The 21,166-nt window shown below is 36.1% G+C and overlaps 1 protein-coding gene across 1 annotated transcript in view; it reads right to left on the bottom strand.

The window, feature by feature from the left end:
* Nucleotides 1-21,166, bottom strand: part of mRNA-cap (RNA guanylyltransferase and 5'-phosphatase mRNA capping enzyme) — a 52,542-nt gene that overhangs the window by 16,397 nt on the left and 14,979 nt on the right. The window contains exons 4-10 of the mRNA XM_089251974.1: nucleotides 20,874-20,977; nucleotides 20,616-20,704; nucleotides 15,959-16,034; nucleotides 14,050-14,080; nucleotides 11,184-11,292; nucleotides 4,613-4,743; nucleotides 313-416 (exon numbers count right to left, since the gene is read on the bottom strand). Coding sequence (XP_089108100.1) covers nucleotides 313-416; nucleotides 4,613-4,743; nucleotides 11,184-11,292; nucleotides 14,050-14,080; nucleotides 15,959-16,034; nucleotides 20,616-20,704; nucleotides 20,874-20,977 — 644 coding nt within the window. The remainder of the gene's footprint in view (nucleotides 1-312; nucleotides 417-4,612; nucleotides 4,744-11,183; nucleotides 11,293-14,049; nucleotides 14,081-15,958; nucleotides 16,035-20,615; nucleotides 20,705-20,873; nucleotides 20,978-21,166) is intronic.

The following is a 21,166-nucleotide window of genomic DNA, read 5'->3' on the forward strand; positions in this document are numbered from 1 at the left end:
TCCCTCCCCCAGCCAAGATTATAGTGTTACCACCTTATTTCTAGTGTCATTTATCATGGAAAAACATAAGAAAAACCCGTTCACAAGACAAAATTTGAAACTCTTCCCCCACTTTGACAAAATCCTGCGTATGCCTATGCAGCCAGTTCAATTGATTCTCAGGATCTAGATATTTATGAATTAGTCGAAATCTGTGACTCAAATTTCCCAGCATGAAAACCCCTGGGTACCAAGTCCTCACTGCCAGGCAAAGAACTATTTTTAAACGACTCTTACGTTAGAATGTAACTCAGTATAAATTGATTGAAATACCTTTTCCACTTGCACATGGCTTGACACTTGCTTTGCACTCTTGAGATGGTGTCAGGATCAGTGACAGGCACAACACCAGGTACTCCCTCCATAAAAACTGGATTCTGAAAAATATTTTCACTTCTGTTAATGAAAGCCATGTCTACATGTACTTGAAAATTCGGCATAAAGTGCAAAAAAAAAAACAACAAAAAAACACACACACAAAAACAAACAAAAAACCATGTTACTAATTTTCCTGTATAGAGGACTTTTTGGTTTACCAGCGATTCAGTTTTCGAGTGTTTTGATACATGAGCAAAAAAAATTTGAGTAAATTTTGACTCGATACATGAGCGATGATTAACATTACAAGCAAAAATTTTGTGTTTTGTTTACATGATCACAACTGAACCAATGGCTTTCCACACATGTACTGATGCCGAGAGATTATTCATAGTCTTCAGCAAACTGCACAAACCTTAGGCTGGGATAACATTATAAAAATGAAAAATTCAACCAATAGGCATATCAGTTACATACAAGAAAATTCAACCAATATGCTTATTGGTTTTTTTCAAGCTTCACACAAAATATATTTTATCAAACTTTTACAGTGTAATACCGGCCTTACCCTCCAAGAGTTTTGGAGAAACCATTTCACAGTGAACTGCCTCAAGATCACTGATAAAACTTGGGATGGGGTCACTAAGAAAAACCCCAATTTTGTTTGGAGAAAACTGTGCACTGATTATAAGAGATTCTCTCTGCGCTCCTCATTTCTTTCTTCTCCTCATACTGAAATGCATGTCTGCTTTTTCAGTATTACTAAAGTGCGCTATTATCCCGTACATTAAAACTGTTAGAACGGTTGCACGCTGGAATAACTTCACAGGGCTGGTGTCCGCACCTTTTATTCGCTGTGATGCAGATTTGCATACGCTTTTTCTTCTTCTTCCCCAGGTTACATTTGCATGCATGGTGTTCTTTTTCTCCCGATAAATTTCAACAGAAATGCAGTTCTAACATTTGAGGAGTAGCCGTTTTGAAACACACTAGCACGTTTGCATTTCATGTAAGACCATGCAGTCTTTGATGACGATTGTTTTTATTGGTGTGTACTATCACCTCTTAAAGTTTTCCCCCCCATCTTTTCTGAATCACCCTATATATATATATATGCATAATCTTAAATCTATAGATTGTGAAGCTCATACTTTTCAGGCACCTAACTAGATTTTGGGATAAGCTATAATTTTTTGATGCAAAAGTACTTTCTTCAGCCTTGTTTGCATGTGAAATATGGAACTTAGACGGATATAATTTAAACTGGTGTTCTTCAACTGTTGGTCCATGGACTGGTGCCAGTCCATAAGAATTTCCTGCTGGTCTGCAAAAATGTTCTCAAAATCCATGTAATTGCTTCACAATTTTAGATTTCTTCCATTTATTTGTTTTTTTTTTGGTGGTTTGCAAATTATTTCTCACATTTATTAAAATTTTTGTTGGTCAGCAGTCTGCATATTACAGTGAGACCTCACTACAATGATAATAACAATATAATGATAAATCCCTCTATAACAATATTTTTTCTTGGTCCACAGAATATCATTATCAAGGTTTCACTGTATTTCTACTAATTTTTTTTGGCTGGTCTGCAGTTATAAAAAAGGTTGAAGAACACTGATACAAACACATTACACAAGTGGCAATTCCCAGAAATGAAAACATTTGTAGTTTGTCATGAGATGAAACATTTCACTGCCGAAGAAAACATGTCATACAAATAAAAGGGAAAACTAGAGAATTTTTCTGGGTGACTAAATACGACCTGTTTTCCCCACATTCCTATATTTTTAGCGAAACCCATTTGAATTTTTATTCTTCAATGAAATCAAGCTGATTATTGAGTATGAGAATTCATCTCACATACGTGTCATGTTGAATATTTTTCTTCTTTTGTAAAATACATTTTAATCCACTGATTTGAGGTAGCACTTCATTTCCAGCCATTGGTGATTTTTTTTGGAGATTTTAGTAATAATTGGAAACTGGTGAATTTTGGTATCATATTTCGTGAAAATTAGCAATTTCCCGTATTTTTTCTAGAGAAAACATGGTCGTTTTGAGATTGCAAGGACTGAGGAATTTTCATAAGAGGATTTTAAATTTCTCTGAAGCAAATAAACAATTTGAAATTTTTTTCCATAAAGATGCAAAAAATCCAAAGAACCTGGTTTCTGACTGGAATATCTTGATAAGGCTAAAATGTCTGAAGCCTTATGGGTGAATCGGAAACATTGGTACTTACGGAATTATTTCTAAGATCCCGTAAACGTCGGCTACTTTAGCCCTAGGGATCCTTCTTTGGCCCAAAATGATAAAATAATAAAACATATTATAATTACTATAAAAAACTATATATATATATAAATTTTGGAACTAGTTATTATAGTTTTTACTAAGTACTATACTAAGCAAGGCAACTGAGTCTATTGGGTAGTTCACGAATGGCTGAACAGGCAGCAGCAGTGCTGGCTTTGCATGCTGTGATTGCATGTGTATTTCATTTCCCAAATCTTAAACTGTGGAAGTTGTAATTCAGCTTTGCTAAGTTGGGTAGGTGCCTGATTAGACACAATTTGGTGATTTTAACTGTAGTATGACCAAAATTTTGTTTAATCTTTCATTTTTTTCCAAAAACATTGATTGAAAATTTAAGCTCTGGTAACTTTTCAAAAATAGACCCTACTTTGGCTCAACATTTTGATGGGCCAAAGTAGGTTGTATTTTTGCAATCCTTGGTCATTTGTTCGCAAGTACACTTAAACACAGAATCATGCATTGAATAATTATGCTTATTTTTCAGATGTCTTTGATATTTCAAGGTTTTATTTCTAGACTGAAAAGATGGCATATAAATACAAGTGTTAGCCTGGAAGTTAAAGTTATGAAGGCAAAAGAAATGACCCCCTTTAAAACTGTTTGGATGCAATTAGATCTGTTGAAATAAATCAAAGACAAGTTGCAAATAACTTTTTAAGACTCTGGTGCTACAAATGTGTTGGTTGCTTTTCCTCACTGTAGAAGTTTTTCTTTTGATCTCTGGGAGTTAAGCTCTGACTTAAAGGGTTGTGTAACTTTTAAGTTAGAAATATGGCTAATATGAACTTTTTGGGACTTTCATCAGAGGGCAGCATCTTAAAGTTGAACTTTCAGGGGTATTTTCAGATGGCTCTCAGGGGGGAAAAAAAAGTGATATATAACATAAACTGTAGCAATAAAATTGTGGAAAAAAATTGTATGTGAAGATATCTTGGCTGAAAAAAGTTGTGAAGTTCGAAGAAATAAACATTTACGGACATTTATGTTTTTAATGCATTTTTTGAGTATCAGACGCATAAACATTTAGAAAATTCCAAGAAATTAATGCTTGGGACTGAAAAGGTTATAAAGTACCTCGAAGCACTATTAAAAACAAACTTAAAAATGTATTCTCTAGCAAACCAGGTCATTCCAGAAGGTTTTTAATGCTGAAGAAGAACTAGCATTTACTAGTCACATGGGCAAAATGTGTGATTATGGGTTCCTAACAATTAAGCATGCAAAGCCTGTTAAGAGATTTTTATTGTTCAATTTGTAAAACACAAGATTGTTAAGAGAGAAAAAAAAACACAATGTGAATACTGTTATTTTTATGATCAATACAAGTTGAAATATGTTTTCTTTCAAAAATTGAAGTTCTATTATAAGCCTGGGTTCAAGAAATATCCTAGCTCTTCATTTAATGATCCAAGATAGGAAAAAGTGAAGTGGGCCGAAATTACCCACATACAAAGGTAGCTTGGAAAAAAATCTGTTCTTTCATCTACATAGACATAATATAAGGATAGCCTATCGATATAAAAGGAAAAGATAAACCCAAACCTAAAAGTAGTGAGTTTATTGGAAAATGATTCTGAAATTTTTAAAAAATGGATCAAAGTAGCCAGTTTATTAAAAAAATATTATCTGCAACCTTGCTGTGTCCCTTCGTAACTTCCTGATGGAAGTACGATTGGTAGATTAAGGTTTTTGTGACCAGTTTTCTGAATCTCCTGAAATGCTATATATATCAAAAAAAATTCTATTTGTTTTTTATAATTTATTTTTTGATGTGTATAGTAAAAACTTATGTGTGCAACTTTTATTTTGTCTCATCTGAAATTTGTGAATGTCCCCAATGTGCAGTTTCTATTACTTATTTCACTGTTTGGTTGTAATTGAAGGGCTCTAACCTCCAATACTAAAAATTGATGAATAAAATAAACTTTTTCTTTACCTTCTTCACAAACTCTCTTCTTTTCTTGTGTGGCCTACCACCACCACCACTTCTGCCTTCTTTGTTCTTGCTTTTTTCATTCTCGGTAACAGGTAAACCGCCATCATCATCATCATCGACATCATCATCCTCTGCATTGAAAACAAGGAACGAGAAAAACTGAAAACACAGTATCATGTAGATAAAACCTAATTTTTTAGAGAAATTGTGAAATTATAAGCACAATAGATCCCATGTATAACGTTCCCAGTCAGTAATATTATAATTTTCGTGAATTTAAATTTTTTTTCCTGTATTGATAATGTTAACTTTTCTTGGATGCAATGTTTAAAATTTTTTTTTTGGTGATTCTGGCTCTTATAATGCTTCAAATATTCACATTGGGATCCGCCCCCTGAAATCAGTGCATTTTTTTGCCTATTTTCCATATAAAGAAATGAAATTGGTGGTTATTTGTGTGCTAGCAATAAACAATTGTGAGAAAACTAGAGGGGGGAAGGGTTTTTCTTTTATTGCAATTTTCACGCTGGTCATTTTTTAGCATAAAGAATTATTCTTTTATTTTGTCCAACATTAGTGTGCACAGTATCACCTCACATAGTCATTTATAAGCAGAGTATTTTTGTTGAAAAATTTGTTCCTTAATTTGGGGCAGGTAGAGAGGGGTCCGTTTATACATAGGTCAGTTTTTGAAGAGACTGACCTCACTTTATCAAATTATATAAATACTAGGGGGCCCCCCTGCCGCCTTTGGTGGCCAACCCCCCCCCCCCACTTCTCTTCACAACATATCTTGTTTATTTCGTCCCACTTCATCAGCGTGTTATGGAAAGAGACGTGTGAAAGCACCAGCTTACTGAAGAAGGGAATTTTAATAAAAATAATGATAAAGCAACAAAAAACAAATGAGATTCATCAAGCACCCCCAGAAACTGGGGCCCCAGATTCAATTCGCTGAATTTTAGTGGGGCCCACAATGGATATATCTCGGGCTACCGATGTGTTGCAAATTTTACAATGTTAAACAACAAAAATCAATGAGATACATCCAGGGGCCCCGAATTAGAACCTATCACCATTCCCATGGAGCACAGACCTGGAAGCTTGTCGGACACACCGGCCACGAAAATTTTTCATTTTTTTCAATTTTGCAACGGGGCAAACAATTTAAAATCCAGGGCCCCACATCCAGTAGCGGGAACACAATACGCAGATTTTTAGTGGGGAATCCAGACTGGATTTATCTCGGTCTTCCGCTGTTGCAAATTGTATAATGTTAAAAAACAAAAAGAATCAGATTCATCCAGAGCCCCAAAATGAAACCTGTAAACATGGGGCCCCCGATTTGGAAGCTTGTCGGTCATCCCCCACTGCGAGTTCCATGAAAAATTTTCATTTGTATTCGTTTTACCAATAAATAAAAGCTAGGGCCCCCAATCAGTTGCCCGCTGTATTCACATACTTTTAGTTGGGCCCCACAGACTGTCTTTATCTCGTGCATCCACTGTTGCAAATTCTGCAACAGAAAATAATGAGATTCATCCAGGGCCCCCAAAATGAAACCTGTAAACATGGGGCCACCGACTTGGAAGCTTGTCGGTCACCCCCCGCTGTGATTGCAGTGAAACATTTTCATTTGTATTCGTTTTACCAACGAATAAAATCCAGGGCCCCCAACCAATTACCCAGGACACCAATTCACATACTTTTAGTGGGGCCCCACAGACTGGCTTTATCTCGGGCATCCGCTGTTGCAAATTCTACAACAGAAAAGAATGAGATTCATCCAGGGCCCCCAAAATGAAACCTGTAAACATGGGGCCACCGACTTGGAAGCTTGTCGGTCATCCCCCGCTGTGATTGCCGTGAAACATTTTCATTTGTATTCGTTTTACCAACGAATAAAATCCAGGACCACCCATGTAACTACCCGTGACCGAATCTTTTGGAGCCACCAGACTGGATATATCTTGTGCTTCCGCTATCGCAAATTTTTCAACGTTAAAGCAGCAAGAAAACAATGAGATCCATCAAGGGCCCCTGGAAATGAAAACTTTTAACTTTCCCATGAAGGTATACGTACAATCCCCCCCGGGTACCCCGACCCTGTGTGTTGGGAGCACTGTTGTTATATGTATATTATACATATACATACCTCTCGGCATGACCCCCCCCCCCACAAGGGCAGGGCTGACCGACCCTGTGTGTTGGGAACACATAACAAGCATTACACAGAAACAAACTTCACTGTAGATTCACAACATGCACACACACATATTCTGGCATGTACTGATTTGTTAGAAATTCCATAGAAGAATGTGCATGAGGTGCATGTATGGTTAAGTAGTAGTAGCCTTTAGATGTGAGCATCAACAAGCCTTTTAAGGAATTTATTGACTGAATGGATGAGTTCCGAAGATTAAGAGACTACAAAAAGTGATGTGTTAATGAAACTTGTCATTGGCCTAGTGTACCAGTGGTTTCAAGAGGCACAGAATTCTGTTTCCCCAGAAATTATCATTAAATCCCGTAAAAAGTCAATATCAGTAATGTGATAGGCGGAATTGAAGACAACATGAAAAAAAAATAGATGAATTCCCCCCCCCCCTAAAATGTACTGAATTTTTAGGGGCTGATTTATACATGAGTTTTCAATTTATTGTTGTTTTGGTGATACTGAAGTGGGGGGGGGGGGGGAGGGAGTGTTTTTAGACACAATTATACATGATAAGTATTCTTAGTAATGCTCATATACACAAAGGTAATCAAAGTATGTCTCAGGATATGAAACTAACAGATAAGAACTAAAAAGTTCTCAAAAGAGAGGTTACTTTTTTTCATCTTTGCAGTTGTATTCAAATTTGCTGTACTAGATCGATCCCAAAAAATGATTAAACGACAGACCTTAGCATCAAATAGCATTTGAAAGCAGTTTTTCAGATGAAAAAAAAAAGAGGATTTTCCAACTACTTATCAGAACTTAATTCTTCAAAGAACAACCAACAAGATGTTTTCATGACCTTTGAACATCAGATTTTGCCAAGAACTATTTGAAAATGTGCCACGTGATGTTATGGAGATTTTATGGTAACGTGACTCACTATAGTTTAACTTTAACAAGAGGAAAGAAAAAGGAATCATCTATGACAGATTTTTTCATAAATTTCCCCCCAGCGACAATTTTCATAGGCAATTCTTGTTTAAAACATTTTCCCATGTTTTGTAGACACGGTTTCTTGAAAAATGTTATAAGTAGGATTTATTTTATAGCGTAATATAGCAGACCCGGTTATAAGGAACATGAATATCATGAATTTTCACACACAGGGTGGGCAAAAAGTAAGTAGAAACTTTGAAAATAAAAAATGGTTTGCAGGGTTAGCATCGCTAGGTCATGGAAATTTTTTTAAGACAGGAATAAAACACTAAAACACAACCGATAGGTGACGCTAGTACGAGCTACTTCAGTGGAAATATGCAAATGAGATGGTTATAAGAACTTGTGCTCCTATTCCACAACCAGTTCACTGTACGACCATGTATGCAGACCTGCTACACTCTGCCGTTGCTGGATTCGTGACTCGCCTGCAATGCGTTTTCTCCTGTGGTGGTGGTCACGTGGAACTCATACTGCTGTAATAAACGGTTTCGAGGCATTCTGTTTGTTATTTAGGTATCTTTTCTTTGACTTGTTTACATCAGTGCCACTTATTGGCTATTTTTTTTCCCTGTCTTAAAAAATTCCTGTGACCTAAGGAAGCCAACTCTGCAAACTATTTTTTATTTCGGTTATTTTTTCGGTTTTTATGAATTTTTAAAGTTTCCACAGACTTTTTGCCCACCCTGTATAACAAAGTTTTCCTATGTTCTGTGAATTTTGTATTGCTTATCGGTGTTATTTTGATTATGGCTTATAATGAACACTGATTTTGGCAAAGTACGCCTATAATGAATTTTTAACCGATTTTCAAACAATAATTCTTGAGAATTTCTTTGTATTCCTATTTGAAAATCTACAATGCTTAGCTAGAGCTGAAAATGTTCCTCTTTTTTTCCCCGGAAGACAATCTGTTGGTGTGATTTTTGGTATTTATTGTAAAAATTTTGCTTTTTTTTTTTTTTGCTGTGCTCCAATGAGTCTAATTTTGCTTGAAGAAAGAAGTTTTTCCTTGGTCTTAAGACCATAACCTCTAAAACGCCCATTACATTTGCCAATGGCATCAGAGCTAGGTTGCTGTGAATGTTCCCCCACAGTATTTTTTATCACGACTCAGAGAAGCCCCAGAATTGATTCAGAAATCAGTTTCTTATGTAAAACTCAATTCGAGCACCCACAAGTCTAAAATACTTCTGACACTCCCATTTGCCACTTTTCACTAGCTAGATTCTGACATTGGACATTTTCAGAATTTACTCGCATACGGTAACACAACCACAACCAAACACAAAGCGTTTTCTATTGCTTTCAAAATCTTAGCTATACAGTAAAAAAAAAGGAACAAAAAGTGAGGTATCAAAGATATTCAGGATTTCCCAAAGTTTGTTAACAATGATTTTGAAGACAAAGAGGAAATGAAAAGAAATTCCAATTAAGAGAGAACAAACTGATGGTGATCTGAATATCTGTAAGAAGCAATTCAGAAAATCACACTGATACGGAGGTAGCTCTTGCATTGTTCAAAAAAAGTGAGAAGGAAATACTGTACGTATGCTCCACTGACCAGGATCGTACTAAAAGATCGTACATTTGACATATCTATTAGGCAAATATGTTTTTAACACACAAAATTAAACATCCAAACTCATATCAGGGAAAAAATAAAGTAGTAATGATTAACATATTTTTGTTCCAAGTATTCAATTATGTAAAATTTAAATCAAATTTCAATTTTTTTTAAATATACAGAATTAATTTTTATAACAATATATTTTCAATGTACTTGTATTATTAAAAAAAATGGACATGGGCTTGTAAATTATGTTTAATTATGTTTTAATTTTGAAAAAAAGTTTTAATGCACAGTCGAATTCAGTTATCACAACATCTCCAATACTATGTCAAAAAAAAAAACGGTGGTCCCAACTAGCTCTTCTCTCTCCTTTTATTGTTGCTCTGAAAATCGCTAACGTTTTTGTCAATGTGATGAATAAAATTGTAAAATTGAATTGAATCTCTTGGTTCAGATGAGCAAGGGCGTAGCGGGGGGCCCCCCCCCGAAATGTGAGAAAATGACCGAAAAAAGGGAAAAAGATGGCCAAAACCATTGTTCTGTAACTTTGGCCCCCCCCCCGAACGAAATTTCTGGCTACGCCCCTGCAGATGAGGTTAGAGAAATGTTTAAAATTTAGGAAACATGGAGCAAAACTTTGTAGAAAAGAACCACCCAAATGAAGCTGTACCAGTGTGTGAGCAATGAATCTGCCTCACAATGATGTAATTTTCCATTCCTGCGAAATCCTCAAAAAGAGGCAAAGGGGGGGGGGGGTCTGGCCCCCCCCGAAATGTGAGAAAATGACCGAAAAAAGGGAAAAAGATGGCCAAAACCATTGTTCTGTAACTTTGGCCCCCCCCCAAAATGAAAGTGCCCCCCCCCCCGAACGAAATTTCTGGCTACGCCCCTGCAGATGAGGTTAGAGAAATGTTTAAAATTTAGGAAACATGGAGCAAAACTTTGTAGAAAAGAACCACCCAAATGAAGCTGTACCAGTGTGTGAGCAATGAATCTGCCTCACAATGATGTAATTTTCCATTCCTGCGAAATTCTCAAAAAGAGGCAAAAGCAAATGTCATTGCATTGGTTCTTTTTTCCGAAGTCACACAAAAAGAAAAATATAACAGAGGGTCTCGAAGTTGTCCTAAACAATAGTCCTCCTCTCTTTTGTCGTTTACAATAAGCAAATTGGTAAAATTATTGCATTATATGGCATTATTATATTATTTCCTATACTATTATTGTGTTGTGTTACTTATTAAACACAGTTTTTATCAATCATTTTTATGTGAATGAATAATTTTGAAAAATCATTCGAGTTTACATTATTTTTTATGGGAAAGTTTGATTCGATATACAGGTGATTTGGATAACAACCCCGTTCAGGAAACAAATTATACCAGTAAACCAAAGTCCCAATGCACTGTAAAAATTAAAAAAAAACAAAAAAAAAAACTGCCTATACTCTTGTATAAGCTGAGTAAAGTTTTTCAAATATATTTCAGTCGACATTAGAAAATCTGTTTTGCAATATAGAAGAAAATTTCAAAAATTTGCTCCTATATTGTAAAACAGATTTTCCAATGTCTATTGTTATAGCTGAGACCCATTCAACTCATCATAGATTAAATCATTTGCCACACATTTCAACCATTCCAGTAAATGAAATTTGAAAATTTTAATATGAGTACATATCCATGCTTGAACCAGGATTGAAAATCAGACTTGCACAGCTGAAGACCAGCATGTTAACTACTCGACTTCTCAGGCGGCAAGGAAATTGAAATACCAAGGAGAACTGTAAAATACAATTGATTTGTTGTATCAAAAGAACTAAAATATAACAAAACAGACTTTACCATTACACCAATCAGGACGAGGTGGTGGGGGCGGCGCATCATCAACATCACCATATCGAGCGAATAGTTCCTTTAAGTAATCAGCTTTATAAATACCCGGAGGTCGAGCCTAAGGAACATGAAACATTCAGAACTCTCATGAATCCATCCATAAAGCATAAAAATATATCAAAACAAATACAGTGAGTGTCCAGAGACTAAAATTATTCTCCGTTCCAGACAGGTGTCTGTTTTATAAAGGTGCACACAAAAATATATGCAGTGGTTATTCCTGTCATTTTATGAAACTTAAATTTCGAGAATATCACCCTAACAACTATTAAATAGAGACATGCATATTGTTATTTTGAATTTATTTTTTAAATTTGTTATTTCAAATTAAGTATTTTTCTAAATTACGATATAAATTACATATATTTTTTATGCGTTAATAGTTAAACTTCAATATAAAATTTTCTCCTGAATAGCAACAGAATGAACACTTACTTTTGTCGAAAGTGAAAAATTTTTAATGGTTAAACAGTCAATGTTTTGACGTCAAAAACCTGAATGAATGCTTTTGGATAATGTTTTGAACCCAACAGGTACATAAGATGATGAAAAACTTACTTTTTTTACATATTAGGTTTTAATTTTTTGCAATAATTAAAATAAAATATCAATCATAATTTGCAATTTTGAATTTTTCAATATAAAAAGAGTCTAGAACATATAAAGTATAATTTTATGGTTTATCCAAACCACTATTATCTGTGTTTGATTTGCTAAGCAAAATAGAGCTATTTATTCAAAATATGTGTGATAGGGCATCAGAAAGAGAGAGAGGGGGTTAGGTTTTTGACTATGTCAATATTAAAACAGTCAAAAACTTATTGTCAATGATTAAACTCATTTATTCTCACCTAAAAATTTCTTAGCCCAGGTTGTATAAATCCTGAGTTTTAAAAAGTACAGTTGAATCCTGCTTTACTGAATACCATTACAGCGAAAATCTTGTTTTAACTAACACTTTACTAATCCCCCAGATAAGTTAACATAGAAACAATGTATAAACCTGGAATTCCTTTACAACAAAATTTCGTTATAGTGCAGTGATTTCTCTGTGGTCTCTTGGAGTTATAACGGGATTCGACTGTATTTTCAATCGAAGCAGAGCTGGAAGATCTTGATACCCAAATAATTGTTTTGCACATTTAGTTACAGCTTCAATTGGAAAAACCAACATAGATGCCGGAACCTAGGGGCTGTGGCCATTGAGTCTCCCCCCCCCCAATAATGCAATGCAATATACCCTCTCCTATGTACGCGCCTAAGTCCTTTATATACGGGACAACCAGCAACTCTCAGCTCCCCCAATGTTTTCTTCATTTTGGTGCCACGAAAAACCATTGCATTATGAATGCTAAATACACTTTACCATATCATAGTCAAACTTAGCCATTCTTACTTTTGCACTAAGAATAAGTTACAGGAGTTTCTTAAGCATCATACACAATCAGAACACTGCCGAATTGAAGGGCATTTTAGTCCTACAATTTAGTATTTGATATCCAGATATGTTTTAATATTGTACACAATAAAGGTATTGTTTTAAGTATCAGTGATTATCTGGATAATTTAATAATAATGTTACATATATATGGTATAAAATAACTTTTCAGAAACCTATCTTTTATAAAAAAAAATAAAAAAAAGAGTACAGCAGATGTTTATATCTATACATATGTTACTGCCAAAGCCCGAAGTGCGGTCAATTCGCAAATTGGCCAAGAGTTATGGCTAAAGTATGAGTTGCAGAAATGATTCAGATTTTGGCCGGCCATTTCAGGAAGTAGCTGGAGATCCTTGGCCAAAGCTTGAGTTGCTGATCTAAGATGGCCCGGTAGGAGCCAAATTAATTTTTTTTAATTGCCAGCATGTAATACATAGTATCTGTATTGGATTAACTCCATGCAGCAAGAGAAAAAAGTAAAATTTTAGAGAAAAAAACTATAAAAATAATTGTATAAATATAGCTTTCTGTCAAATTTTGCAGAAAAAAAAGATTACTTCATCAAGACTGCGGTATGATGGGTTGCCATAACTAACGTGAACATAATTATCACGAAAAAACATGTCAAGTTGACGATGATTCCAAATCATGTCTTTGTTATTAGACTTTGACCAGGAATCACTGGTCACTTCCCAAACTGGTCAGGTCAATATTTATCGAAATTGGCAAATTTGAGAAGTGGCCATCCCTGTTGCGAATTGGCCAATTTAAGGCTTTGGCAGTAAGATATATAAGCAGTTGAAGAAATTTTGGTAGGTCAAGAATCACCTTGAATTGAATAATATAAAATCATTCTATAGTTTTTCCTTTGGCTGTTATACTACGCTTTGTTCAAATTGTATATTTTATGATAAAAAATACATATACAGTTGATGCTTGATATAATAACCACCTTCGCCTCATTGAAAACGGGCGTTATATTGGGAGGGCATTATCATAAACATTTCTCTGAGGAGCTTTATAGAAGTGGTGCATGGTGGAATGTGCAGTGTATGTGTGTTGTGTACCTAACGTGGAGTCTGAGGAATGCTTACCATGTGTTCAAGAAGTGCTACCACCTGTCTTCTGAATTCTAAAGCTAACAACTCAGCAGGTCAATTTGCCTGTTGTATCATGTGTGAATTTTAAATGCTGCAGGGAGGTTAGCTGGCTGTAAATCGCCACTGGATGATCATTGGCTGAAACTGTGATAGACAGGGGGTAGGTAGTATCCTTAAACTGTGGCACTTTTATTTTGCTAATCGAAACTAAAGAACAAAATTTCCTACTTTTCAAATGATTTAAAACAATAGTCGAAAAATATAAACAACTTACTTCGGCAAAGTGACTGACAGCAGCTTCAACACTAGATGTATTGGCAAAAAATGAATAAAAAATGTTACTAAATTTGTGAAACAAATATGGTTATAATGTTCCAGGTATAATTAATCACAATCACTACAATTTAACTCACAAAATCAGGAAACTCATCAACCATTCAACTAATGAAGGTCCATAACTAGGAGTCAGGGTAAGTTTTATTTAGAAGGGGGATAGAGAGATGCAAGCAGATAATTTCGCAGAGCCCTCTACAGTAAATGTCAATGATTTTATATAATGTGCTTTTTTTGTTTCTCCTAAAATGTGTTCTTGACCTAAGAAACTGTCCCTCTCCCCTTCTAGTTCTGGCCCTACAAATTAACAAGTTCCATTCTGAGCATCGCCTATAAGTCCAATGGTTTAAGGTCAGTTTTCCAAATTTTTTGTTCCATCGTCTATTCCGGATTTTTTTTTCATCACCCTTCCACCTCTAACCAATCCATAGGACTCTGTATTATATCCATAGCTACTACCCCCCCCCCCCCGGGAATGACAGTGCCTACTCTGGGAAATAGTGGCTGAGATTAATATTTTAGGAAGTAAACCTTTGCTAATTTCGGATCAAGTGGGGTGATGCTATTGAAACTGAATGTATGTAGACAAAAAACTACATAGATATACACAAAATGTTATGGGAAAATGGCAGATATAAGTGTTTTATAACTATAACAGCTTCCTTTTTCAGTAGGAAAGAAACATAAAAAGCATAAATCGCCCTAAAAATCATGCTTACACCTCAAACGAGAAATTGCCTAGAGGATGCTTTTCAGTACATGCAATAAAAGTAGTTTTTTTGCTGTGGATTACCGATGGAATGAATGTGCACACAAATCAGAAGGTAGAACATGCACAAGGATGCAACTGCGAGGGGGGGGGGGCCTTGTTTTCACTTTTTCACTTTGCCCCATGTGAAAAAGTAATGAATGTGTTCACAAATCAGGAGAAAGTGAAACGTGCACAGGGCTGCAACTGCGGGAGGGACAGGGACAGGTGGGTCTGTTGCCTTGGGCGCTGGACCAGAACAGGTGCCGAATTCACCCTTTGACTGTTTCTTCTACATGCAAGGGGTGCCGAAATTCCTGCTTGCCCTAGGTGAAAAAATATCTAGTTACAGCCCTAAACGTGCATTACACATATGGGGGTTGCAGACAGAAACAAAAGGGAAGCCCAAATGTTGTACCAAGAGCAATTTTCAACAAAATGCTTGCCAGATCAGAGGACCTTCCAGCAAATCGCAGTGAAATGGGCCTTTTTTCAGGTGACATGCAAGGAATGCAGAGCCCTACAGGTAATGACAGTCCCATCTATGTCCTCCCTTCCTGAGTCCTAGGCTGAGATCTTTGGCAGTTCCCCTTCTATAATGAATTTATAGGGTAAGAAAACAACAATAAGATTTCTACTGGGGCAATAGTCCCATCGATACAGATGCAGACCTTGCTGCCAGGATTTCTACAGCTGCTGGCACCATACAAAACACACCATGTTTTTGGCAATGCACTGTGGTCTCTACCATTGACGATGCAAAGATTGGTCTCCATTGGGGCAGCCACACATTTCCAACATTTGCTGTAAAAATCAAAATTTTATGACACAGCAAGTCCTCTAGAGCTTCACCACCTGAGTTCCAGGCATGCATTTTTGGGTTGTTTGTGTTTGTTGAGTTGCTGTACAGTTCTATCACCCGTAACAATTGTTCTATAAATTTTGAAACCCTTGAATAAACATTTTTTTCTTTTTTAATGATCCAGCATCTTATTATTATTAGGAAGATGCAGATTTAGTAGCACTTCCTAATACTTTCTCTGAATTCTTTAGATAAAATAAATTTGTAGACAAAAAAAAAAAAGAAACAAAATCAGCTCACCTCCATGACAAACTCTCCACAAGGTAGGCGACAATTAGGAAACCAGTTCGGTTGAACCCATGGGTGCAATGGACACCTGAAATACAAACACAAGGATATATATATATATATATATATACAGCATTTCAAAAGCTCAAGCATCATGAGAAAATTACAATAAAGAGGAAATTTGAAAACACAAAGAAAAGTTACTTGAGATTTGTTTAAACATACACAAAGCTGTATACACAGGATGATAATAACACTGCTATATATGAGCCCTTGGCGGCAGCAACGATCAACAGTACAAATGAAATTCAAAATGTGTGTTTTTCAAAAGTATGCGCTCGAAACAGTGAAGAGAAAAACAAAACCTAGCTTTTGTGGCTATGGCATCAGCAACAAAACTTCAAAAAATTTAAATGGCAACACTTACTTTTAACTCTTTTAAAGCTGGCTTTTTCCCCCCCAAAGTAGCCTCGTCCAAGAGTTGTGACCTCTTTTTCCTCCTGACCCTTTTATGTGACTTAGACTTGTTTTTGAGGGTTTCATTGTCTTCCTCACAGATCACAAATTCAAAACGAAACAAATACTCCTCATCTGGGCCATCTTGCACTTTGAAGAGTTAAGCACTGCTAAGTGATTGGTGCAATGGAAAACCGTGAATGACCTTTAACAGTATCGGCAGCATGATAAATGCCAATGCAAGAATTCATTTTAAGTGACATGTTTTGGAGACCATACTTATGGAGGGACATAGACTTGGTTGAAGGGGTGCAGAGAAGGGGGCTCTTATTGGCACACAAGGCTTGAGTTATGAAGATATGATGGAAGTGTTCAAAATTTTTAACAGGATGGATAGGATGGACCATGAATTATTAGTACACCGTCAATCGACTGCTTTTACAAGGGGACATCAGTATCGATTGGTAAGGGGCCATGCAAGGTTATGGTGTTGCAGGGAATTTTTCTCTAATAAAGTTGTTAATAAATGGTATAGCTTACCCCCAGAAGTAGTAAAGTCTAACACAATTGACACATTTAAAAAGAAATAAGATAAACATGTTGGGGTAAATCGAGAAGCTATCCATTCTTAGAATAAGACAACCATAAGAATTCTTTATGGGCATTGTATTATATTTTATCATGTATATATATTGTTTACAATTTTTGTGTGTGTGTGATTGCATATTTAATTGGGTTGCTGTATTTTAATAACATTTGACATCCATACTTGTTATGAGCATCTTTTTTTCAGCCACCTCGTTGGGCATTTTGCCATTTGTGGCCTTGTATTTGTATTGATAACTAATTCTTGTGTTGCACTACCAGACACATTATATTAAAATGATGTTCTGTGATTGCAATCATAGGCATAAACTTGTATATATCCCTTCCTCATCTCTCTCTCTCTCTATATATATATATATATACACACACAAGGTGTTCTGTTAACGGACCGAAAAACTTAGAAGGTTGTTAGTAGGCATGAAGAGGAACAAAAATTGCGATGAAATATTTTGTCACGAACCACGTTAAAAGGGTTAATATAGCAAAAAACACATGCAGGCTCTGAGTCCAGAGGCAATGAAAAGTGGATGTCAGTTGATCACTGAATGTGTTCAAAAGTTTGCTCACCATATCTGACGTAAAGAACATCACAAAATACACATGCAGGGGTGGGGATCATGTATTGCGGATGACGTAAATTAGCGCTATTGCGATGATTATCCCTTGGGGCCATACTTGCTGCCCGAACACCTGAATGGAACAACATATCTTGTTTTCCTGCAACACATCCTCCCGGAATTGCCGCAAACAGTGCAGCCAGGCATGTGGTTCATACTTGATGGTGCCTCTGCACATTTTCCCCGGGAGGTGTATAATCACCTTAAGGTAAGTCACAGTAATCACCCAAGAGGTACGTGGGATCACCTTAAACCACTCGTTTATGTGATGCGCCTGTGGACAGGGCTGTAGCTAGCCATTCCTAGACCCAGTGAAAGAATTTGAATTTAGGCCCCTACTGGGCCCCCCCCTTTCCAAGTGGGACCAGTGCGGGTGCACCTGCCTAGTTATGGCCCTGCCTGTGGACACACCGGAGGATCTCACAGAGCAGATTGTTGCTGCTGAGGCAGACATCAAAAGCGAGGAGCATGTTTGAAGGTGAGGAGTAGGATGAATCCTAAATCTATAATCAAGTGTCCCAAAGATATTTAAGACCTTCAACTGTGATCAAAAGCGAATTGGACAGAGTGTACTGAACTGCCTGAGCACAATGGGGTGCCCTACCTTTCTGTCATACAATCCTTGATTAATCAAATTTATTTAATTTAATCAAATTTCTGATTGCGCCTTTTGCGATATGATTTTATACAACTTTCTATGATTATTTATTATCCGCGCCCGTTGCACTTTCACTTTAACTTGATTAATTTGATTCTTCATTTTACATAATTTTTGATTTCCTTTCACTATATGTAATCATTGACGTATCAATAAATATTGGTTTTGCCTGAGATGCCCTGGACCTCCTCCCTTCGTGGTGGTGGTGGTGGGGGGGCAAAGAGCTTACGTTGCTTCTTGCGACAGAGCCTGGGTGTCTCGCGGTTTCTCCAGTTCTCCAGACATCAAAAGCATACATGGTACCTTTGAGAGCACTTTTACGTCATTGTAGACTTGGCAATGACGTCAGCAGCCATCACTTTCAACAACTCTTGCAATAATTAATCAAGTGTAAATCTTCTTATAGTTATTATTGTACTTTTTGTCGTTCCAACGTGACGTCAAAACCTGCATGTTTTTTTGTGATTGTTATCCTTTCAATGTGGTTTGCGAGACCATATCCAATTGCAATTTTTGTTCCTCTTGATGTCTACTAAGAACCCTCTGAGGCTGTCAGACAATTAACACAGAACGACCCCCCCTCCCAGTATTACAAAATGAACATTATGAAAGTTGAAAATTTGTCGAAACTCACCAATCACCAATGCCATAGACAGCTGTAATATGCAGTGTAGTGAAAAAACATTGTTAAAATATAATTTTTTACATGAAAACAGAAAACAAAAAAATTATTTGAACAGGAAAGCAAAAAAAGAACAATGAAAATTTGAAAAAGAAAAAATAGAATTCGAAAATGAAAAAGGTTATAGCCAAATGTCTAGGGCTTTCATCAGGTAGGAAACACCCTGACAATGGCTTAACACAGAACATTTCTGAGAGCATATCCTGACATTCATAGCCTAAATAGATGCTCGATTCTTTCGTACTTTCCCTAATTGACAAAAAAAATTTGTTTTTGCTTCTTTTTTGATTTTTAAATTCAATCATACTTCGGCAGAACATCGGGGGATTGAGCATGTATTTAGGCTATGAATGCCAGGATAAGCTCTCAGAAACGTTCTGTGTTAAGCCAATGTCAGGGTGTTTGCCTCGATGAGAGGGCCTAGACATTGGCTATAACTTTTTTCACTTTTGAAATTTTCATTGTTCTTTTTTTGCTTTCCAGTTCACATAATTTTTTTGTTTTCTGTCTTCATATAAAAATGATATTTTAACAATATACATACATATATATATATATATATACAGCAACACACACACACACACACACACACACACACACACACATATATGTGTGTGTGTGTTGCTGCAAAGCCCGAAATAGGCCAATTCACGATGGGGTTGGCCACTTTGCAAATTGACCATTTCATTGAATAATGACCTGGCCAGTTCATGAAGTGGTCAGGGGTGTGATAACAAAAGACATGATTCAGGATCATCAAGTTGGTGTATTTTTCATGATAATTATAATTATGTCCAAGTTAGTTATGTAATCCATGAAACTACAGTTAGGATTTGGTAATATTTTTCTCTCCAAAATTTGGCAGAAAACTGTATGCTTATATAATTATTTTTATAGTTTTTCCCTCTTAAATTTCTCGTCACATGGAGCTAATCCAATACAGTTGCTACATGTATCACACACTGGCGATAAAAAACAAAGGAATTTGGCTCCTACCAGGCCATCTTACATCAGCACATCAAGCTTTGACCAGGGATCTCCGGCCACTTCCCAAAATGGCCAGCCAAGCATTCATATTTTGTTGTTGAAATTTTTGTTGCTGTGATTGAAATCATGGAAGCCAGATTCTCTCATTCACTCTAAGTGCATACGTTGAAACACCCATGTCTCAAATTTCATTTGTATTTGTTGCTGCTGTTAAGGGTCCATATACAATGGATCCCGCTTATGTTTCTCAAAAAAAACATCATCATAAAAAACTTTGTACGAGGGGAAAATGCTTTAAGCAGGAAGTTTTAATCAGAATCACTTGGGTAATTTACGTTGGGACCATGAAAATAAGCTGTATTAAACTAGAAAATGTCTTACATGGAAACATTATAAGTGGGATCGACTGTATTGGCAATGTTATGATCACCCTGCACACGGAACTGAACATCAAAAGATGGAATATATTAGTACTGGGTTCAACCAAACCATGGAAAAACAAATGATCAGAAGTTCAGGTGCAAAAATACAGTTACCTTAGAATCGGATAATTTTAAACACTATACCTTCCCTGTGGACATAGATTTCGTAACATTTTTAGACCCAGAAGAATAGATATAAATGTATAATAAATGCAAAGAGCTTCACTGATCTGTATCTTACCGATGATTTCTAGGGGATTCATGGCTATAAACCTCTGGCACAGAGCGATGAAAGTACTAGTCTGATCTGGAGTTGGACAGGCAGCGTGGCTATAATGATGAGAAAAAAAAACCGATTCAAGCCATAAAATTCTATCTATTATATTTTCTACAACTACACATTTCTTGCAAACCGTAAGATCGCAACTTTATCCATCGTGAGTAAAAGCTATTCATTGTATAAGGGAAATAAAATTGAAACCAAGATGAGATACTGTACCCTTTGCATTCAAGCTTTACATATTTTATTTTGAGACCTTCAACGATTTTTTTGTCATAGAATCGTGTTGTATTTGTCAGATCGATCCACAAGCCCATTTTGACCTGCAGAATGGAGAAAAATAGAGATAACGATTATATAATTACATATCAGCTGTATCCACTACATCCTGAAACTGAATCAGTGGTAACAGGTTTACAGCACATTACAAAAACAATAATTCTTACTGAATCATACAATAAGAATTGGCAAGTAAAATTGAAAATTATCACCAAAAACTGATGAAATTACCA

Source organism: Pholcus phalangioides, unplaced genomic scaffold, assembly GCF_987345545.1.
Source record: "Pholcus phalangioides strain wild (caught in Gottingen) unplaced genomic scaffold, Ppha-v1.0 ptg000028l_1, whole genome shotgun sequence".
NCBI lineage: Eukaryota > Metazoa > Arthropoda > Arachnida > Araneae > Pholcidae > Pholcus > Pholcus phalangioides.